This window comes from Sinocyclocheilus rhinocerous, unplaced genomic scaffold (assembly GCF_001515625.1).
Source record: "Sinocyclocheilus rhinocerous isolate Xijiao unplaced genomic scaffold, SAMN03320098_v1.1 scaffold4319, whole genome shotgun sequence".
In the NCBI taxonomy this organism is placed as follows: domain Eukaryota; kingdom Metazoa; phylum Chordata; class Actinopteri; order Cypriniformes; family Cyprinidae; genus Sinocyclocheilus; species Sinocyclocheilus rhinocerous.
Window position 1 is genome coordinate 65138 of NW_015658510.1, and position 7571 is coordinate 72708.

The window sequence follows — 7571 nt, forward strand, 5'->3', positions numbered from 1 at the left end:
ATTTATTTCCCAGCTGTTTACCTTCACAGACAACTGACTGTTTTTGTAACTTGTGTGTTTTTAACGTAAACTTGTGTGTGAATGAGAACTTAGTTTAGTACTCACATGCTGTGACAGCCGCTTTCTGTGCGTGTGCTTCGGATGTGTGCGCTCAGAAAACCCTATATCAGAAGTTTAAACTCATATGGTTTAAAACACATGATTTCAGCGCGATAAACATGATAATCAGAACCAAAACAGATGTTTTTAGCAGGTCCGAGCTGTAATGGTGCAGCTCTATTCTGGAAAAGGGGGCTGGGAGCAGCAGCTCATTTGCATTTAAAGAGACAGACACGAAAAACAGCGTGTTTCTGCTTCCACTCAAAATAGGCATCTTCAAAATGATATAATAAATGATCTGTGGAGTATTTTGAGCTGAAACTTCACAGACACATTCTGGGGACACCAGAGACTTATATTATATATTGTAAAAAGGGGCATGATATGTCTCCTTTAAGTAGTTTTTTCTGTGATCATTGGGAGATACGTTGTTCTTGTTTAAATCATAAACTCACTTCATTTTGATCCATTTCTTATAAATCAAGACTTCTTCTCTTCTGTCCTTGTGCTTCTCCAGTAAATGTGTCTTGATTTAAGAATCTTTTGAACTGGAAAACAAGACAGAAATACTGAGGAAGAGCTGCACTTTATTACAGTGTGATCAGAAGCTACAGTAAAATATATTTTTATATTCTAGTGTTTGTGAGCAGAGCCATTCAAGCCTTGAGCGATTTTATTTTTTCTTTCTTTGTCTATTTTTCTTTTCTTTTCTTTCCTTTTAATAAATTCTAAAGTAATAGAGATCAGTTGCAATTTGCAAGACATTTACATTTAGAGACCATATTGATGTATTGTGTTACATTAAATTTGTTTGTTAAATTTTCTTCACTTGGCCTTAAAAAGTCTTCAATTTACCTTCAGAAACCCTGACAGAGTTCCTCGACTAGACATGTATGATCTGGATAAGTGAGCAGGAGTTTAGTGTTTGTCATGTTCACTGTTCAGTCTTCAGTAACAGCTGAAGCATGTGTGCGTGAGTGTGTGTGTATGAGTACCTGTTTTTCTATTCTGGTGGGGACTTAAATGTGTGTGTGTGTGTGTGTGTGTGTGTGCAGGTGTGTGGTGGGACAGGACTGGTGGCATTACGGCGACAGGTGCCAGTTTAAGAGCTCTGCTCAGAGCAGCGTGCTGATGGCGGTGCTGGTGTCTGTGGCTATGTTTGTGCTCATGCTGATGGTGACGGTGGTCAGTGTGATCTGTGCGAAGAAGCAGCAGAGGAAAGTGCAGCGTGAAGGAGAGGGAATCACCATGAATAACATGCACTCATTCGCATGAAGATCCTTCCTCTAATGTACATTATGACTCATTAAAAACAAACAATGCTTTGATCTGATTCTCTGATGTAATTCATTCAGTGGCCTCAAAAAGCATTTTGTTCACGTTTAAATGTCATCACATTAGAAAGCAAACATCACAGTAATGAGGACACACACACGCTCAGACACACTCACTCACTCACACACACACACACTCACTGACACACTCACACACACACACACACTGACTCACACACACACACACACTGACTCACACACACTCACTCACGCATGCACTCACGCACGCACTCACTTTCACACTCACACTCACTGACACACACACACACACACACACACACACACTCACTCACGCATGCACTCACGCACGCACTCATTACTCAGCAGTCAGATGTCCGTATGCACAAAGACACAGATCCCTAAACAAGACCATATCTGCAGATGAAACTTTGTTTGTAGAAGCATTTTTTAAATGTGAACTAGCACCTCATGACTACACCACGTTATGTACGAGAAGCTGCAAAAGACTCGGGCGCAAGTGGAATGTACAAAACACGGTGACATAAATGTTTAAGACTCACACACACTCACTCACTCTCACACACACTCACTCTCACACACACACACACACTGCACTCACGCACGCACTCACTCTCACACACACTCACGCACGCACTCACTCTCACACTCAGACTCACACACACTCACTCACTCTCACACACACACACTCACTCACGCACACACACTCACACACACACTCTCACTGTCACACACACACACACTCACTCTCACACTCGCACACACTCTCGCACTCTCACACTCACACACACTCGCTCACACTCACACACGCACACTCTCACTCACTCACTCACACACACTCACTCACTCTCACACTCACACGCACACTCTCACTCACACACTCACACGCACACACTTCACAGTGAAAACATTTGACACAGAGTTGTGTTAGGTTTGAAATACTTCTGCATTTCATACCACTGTAAAATTACCCAAACTCACTACTGTACTTAACATCACATTTTTGGAATCAACTGCTGTATTATGAATGTAAAACAGTAGCAAACCTTGAGAGCTGGTAGATTTAAATTTGAGAGCTTGTACAGTAAATATTCATGCTTGTGATGAAATTTACACTCACATCTTGAATGTGTAAAATTGAGTATTTTGATATGCACACAGACAGTAATGAAAACACCCATGTTTTGGATGCTATGTTGCAATTAAATATTTATAAATGTGTTAATGACATTTACATAAACAAAAAGACAGTGTGAACACTGCAGTATTGCAATGCAATATTAACACACTGCATCTCGCTCACAGATGGCCTAACTGTATCTCTGAAACTGAATGGAATAGTCGTGGGAATGATGTTTTAAATCACAGCCACAATATCAATTTTCCTTCACATGAGGGGCACTATATAATTATCTAAAAATACTGTGCAGATTTTCACTGTCAAACGATGAATGACTTAAAGGTATTTTATTTATTTATTTATGTTTTAAAGCCATATCAGCAACAGTGGCTATAGCCATGGCAACATTAACAATATCATTTTATTACATAATTTACAATAATATAACATTTTCTTAGGAAACAATCATTATACAAAAACATACAAGAAACAACAATAGTACTGATAAAAATCATATACAATCTTTCAATTTAATTGATAAAAAAATTCTAAAATTCTTCCAGGAGAGACTTTTTTAAAAATGTCTTTCAGTATATTTTCTGAATAATATCGTTGTCTAATATCATTTAAAATTTGACAATCTATTAAAAAATGTTTTACACTCAAAATGTTTTTCCTCTCTGACTTAAAGGGACAGTTCACCCAAAAATAAAAGTTCTGTCATCGTTTTACATGTCGTTCCAAACCTGTATGAGTTTCTTTCTTCTGTTGAACACAAAAGAAGATGTTATGAAGAATGTTGGGAACCAAACAGTTGACGGTAGGTATTGACTTCCGTACTATGGAAAAAATATGGATGTCAATGGCTACCGTCAACTTGAAGGTGAGTAAATGACATAATTTTCATGGGTGAAGCTTGAAGAAACATTGTTAACTGCTTGTCCCCAGAACAGACATCTTAAAGTTCTCTATCGGCTCCCAAAAAACAAGCAAACAGGAACCATCAAGTAAACTCTCATGTAGGGGTGTGCGATATTGACAAAAAATAATATCTCGATATTTTCTGGGATTTTATCGATGACGATAATTAGACGATATTTTGCTGAGTGTGTTGTTGTGCTGGTACCTTAAGGACTGCCGAAGACAGCTGACTCATAATGTTTTTAATATTCTGTGTAGTGGTCAGTTCATACTGATATAAATTAATATTTTCCAATAAGTTTAAACAGATTTTTAAATTTTATGGGCATTTTTACCTTTATAGAGCCATTTTTTCTAGAAGTGTCCATTATCTTTCGAGTCAAATTCTTACATTTAATCAGGGAATTAGAATAATAAGACATTTGGGCTGTTACCAAGCAAATGAAATCAACACAGAAGCTGCATCTGAAGTGGCATTTAGATGTATTTACACACATGTATTTTGTTTAATGCAAGCATTTAACCTGCAATTACAAATGCATAAATAATGTTTTGATATATTAAACATAAAACGTTGAATACTGATATTTTAAATGATTTAAAACATGAAAAAAATCTATTAAAAAAAGCGCCAGTAGGTGGCAGCAAATCACTGTTAATAAGTGAGTCATTGCGATTGAACCGAATCATTTAAACGGTTGATTCATTCAAGAACGAAACACCGTCATGTTGCTCAGAGACACAAAACAGCGCTGTGGCTGTATTCGGGATGATTTTTGTTGGCCAAATAGAGCAAAAACAAGCAATATGGTGTCTAAAACGTAAGTCTCTTAATTAACTTATTGTTTATTGAATTCAATGTCACATTTGTAATCATGATAATTTTTGGAGAAAAACGGCACTCTTCGTGTGAAATTGAATAACTATATGAAGTGGTATAAATATATAAATTTTCTGCCATCATGTCTTGAATTTGTGATAATTCTAAATGCATTTTAATAGACTGAATCATGCAGTGAAAGAAAACACACTAAATGCGCACACGCACTAGTCTAGACTTCACGTAATGTATGCGTGCGCTCTGTAGGGATGTTTTGAATGGTTTTTGCAAAATACTCGATAATGTCAAATCGCACATCGTTAAAACAACAATTACGATATTATCGCAGACGATATATATCGCACACCCCTACTCTCCTAACACTTATCTTTGACCATTCCTCTGAAACTATTAGGAGGCTAATCCAGCCTTGACGAAATCCTGACGCACCACTCACAGTTTTCCATTAAATCACATTATATTTGTTCCAAATTATCGTTAATGCATGTTAATGTCTTCATTCTCATCTGGAAGATCGTGTATTGTGCATTTTTCAGCAAGCTGTTTGTCTTTCTGTGGCAAGTCTTTCTTCTAATAGATCACATGTTCTCCGAACACTTCAGACTCACCACTTTGCTTATTCTTGAAGTGAACTTTTGCCTGTTCGGTGTTCAGAAATGCAAGAAGAAAACAGCACAGCGAGAGTGACTGCTATCACCAAAATAAAACATAGCTAAACACAGCGGGCCGGGTTGCAAAACGACTCCGTCCTACCACACAAAACCAACAAAACTGAATATAAGGCGACACATCATGACAGCGCTCACAGCAAAGCAAATAGAGCAACAGACACAGAGAACCGAACAAGCGGATCATATCATTAGATCAGCACAGCAGCCTGTTAAATGTCCTCACTTGCGTTATTTGCGGGTCCCATCGTGACGTGAGTAACAGTCTAGCTAGCTAGTTTATCAGCTTTTTTCTCGATAGAGCTCCCCTGGTCATAAATTAGTGAAAACAAACAAGGCAAGTCATTTCTCTCGGCGGCCATCTTTGATGACTTTAGCGATTAGCGATTGGCTCTTTTACTCAGAAGGCGGGACTATTCCGCCATATTGCGCGTTACACTTTCCTCCATTCAGAAGTGACAGGAGTGCAGTGTCTTTGTAGATCTAAAGTACGTTGAGAACTAACCCCAGAGGAAAGATACGGCTGGTCAATTTTTTCCTGATGCAGGACAGAATGGTGTAGTCCCATATTCAGTTTGGATTTTGATTAAATTATTCAACTGTGCTCTGATTTCAGAGTTCAAATATTAGAGCCTTCACATCATCTCCTGCACAGGTGTAATTCACGTGTTGAGAGTCGAGTCGCTCTCCCACTCTTTACCGTCTAACTTATATTTAGACCACTCTGGCGTTGTGATCACTTGAATAAACAGCTATATGTTCATCATGCTAAAAACCCCTCACTCATGAATCATCAGCCGACTCTGCAGTGTTCAGTGTGTGTTTAGTAACATCATGATGGCTGATTGGATGCAGTACAAGCACACTTGGGTTTTGTTGGTTAATCAATTAGCCTGTACAGTTTAGATGTTTGAAAACCGCCAGACTGACCCCAAACCAGCCCCAAACCAATTATTACCTGCAAAATCAAATTCAAAACCGCCCAATCTGGCAACACTGTCCGCGCTCATTATAACTTCCCGTCAGAGTTTTCCTTTGAACAGGATTTACTTTATTTTTCCAAATAAATCTGAGCAAAGTGAATAGATTGGACATTATCTGTTGTCGTATGGAAACAGAGATATTACACAGGCCGTACTGTCAGCTTCAGTCAGAGAAGTGTGTGTTTTCAGCTCAGTTTGCTAAAGTTGTTTGGAGCCTCATTGTTTCACATCAGTTCCACTGAGAGGTTTCTCTGACTCACGGTTTCACTTCCCTGGAGCCTTCAAACACAGGGTTTTTGGTTGTTGTTTATATATATATATATATATATATATCAAGCTCTAAAACAGTAATTATGAAAATAGCGTGCATTAATACATTGCATGCTAACTGCTAAGTCTGCTCCAGGCTTTCTCAACTCTGACTCCTGAGGTCCACTTTCTTACAGAGTTTAGCTTCAACCTGGATCAAACTCACCTAACCTTCTAGTGATCCTGAAGAGCTTGACGAGCTTGTTCAGCTGTGTGTGATTAGGGTCGGAGCTGAACTCTGCAGGAAAGTGGATCTGGAGGGCCAGAGCTGAGAACCACATGTTGCTTAAAACTAAAAACATTTGTTAGTCATGCTTAATTTAGATTAGGAATATTTTCTTTAAAAACCACAATGGTATTGTGATGTCTTTTTAAAATATGCATCAAATGAAATTGGTGTGATCTCATTGAATAAAGATTAATTTTACTCATCATTATAGAGCACTTAGCTGTGTTAATCTGGGAATTGAGACAGAATGACACACTGTAGCTTTGAAGGGGTAACGCATTACAAGTAACCAGAGTTACGTAATCAGATTACTATTTTCAAGTAACTAGTAAAGTAATGCATGACTTTTTAATTGACAAGAAAATAGCTGTGAAAATAACCAATGTCTTTGCTGCTGACCTTCGATGATCCACTTCATCCATACTAATGAGCAAAAATGGCTTTAGATAAACATAACATTTGTGTTTAATTTTTTGTATTGATGAAGAGAGCTGAACTTCATGCGATCCAGAACAGCAGCACAGCTGAAGGTTTGTTTGAGCTGCGTCCTCGAGACGTGAATTTATATTTATAGGCTTATTCATTTCACTTTTGGTTTTGTACATTTGCCAAAAATAGAACTATATTAAGAACAAACAAGCAAGAAAAAGTAGAATGCAAAAGTAACATATTGCATTACTTTCCATAAAACGTAACTAAGTAATGCAATTAGTTTCTTTTTTAGGGAGTAACGAAATATCGTAATGCATTACTTTTAAAAGTAACTTTCCCCAACACTCATATTAGAAAACACCACAAGAAAAGCTGCTTTAGAGTCATAAATTTAAGATTTATTATAACAAAACCAGGAACTGTTTGTGTGGTTGGTTTCAGTATAATTCCTTACAGATATACTGTTTTGCATTAGAGGACTTTACACAGTCATGCTGGTGTGAGGAGCGGATGACTGTGTGTGTGGTGTGTGTGTGTGAGTGTGAGTGTGAGTGTGTGTGTGTCTGTCTGTGTGTGTGTGTGTGTGTGTGTGTGCGCGTGCGTGAGTGTGTGTGCGTGTGTGTGTGTCTGTGTGTGTGAGAGTGTGTGTGTTTGTG

At 38.1% G+C, this 7571-nt stretch overlaps 1 protein-coding gene across 1 annotated transcript in view; it reads left to right on the forward strand.

Annotated features, from left to right (window-relative positions):
• LOC107722297 (uncharacterized) overlaps window positions 1-1426 on the forward strand; it is a 28509-nt gene extending 27083 nt beyond the window's left edge. The window contains 1 exon segment of the mRNA XM_074560117.1: window positions 1155-1426. Within this exon segment, the coding sequence (XP_074416218.1) occupies window positions 1155-1374 (220 nt within the window). The 3' untranslated portion in view covers window positions 1375-1426.
• Window positions 1427-7571: the final 6145 nt, after the last annotated feature.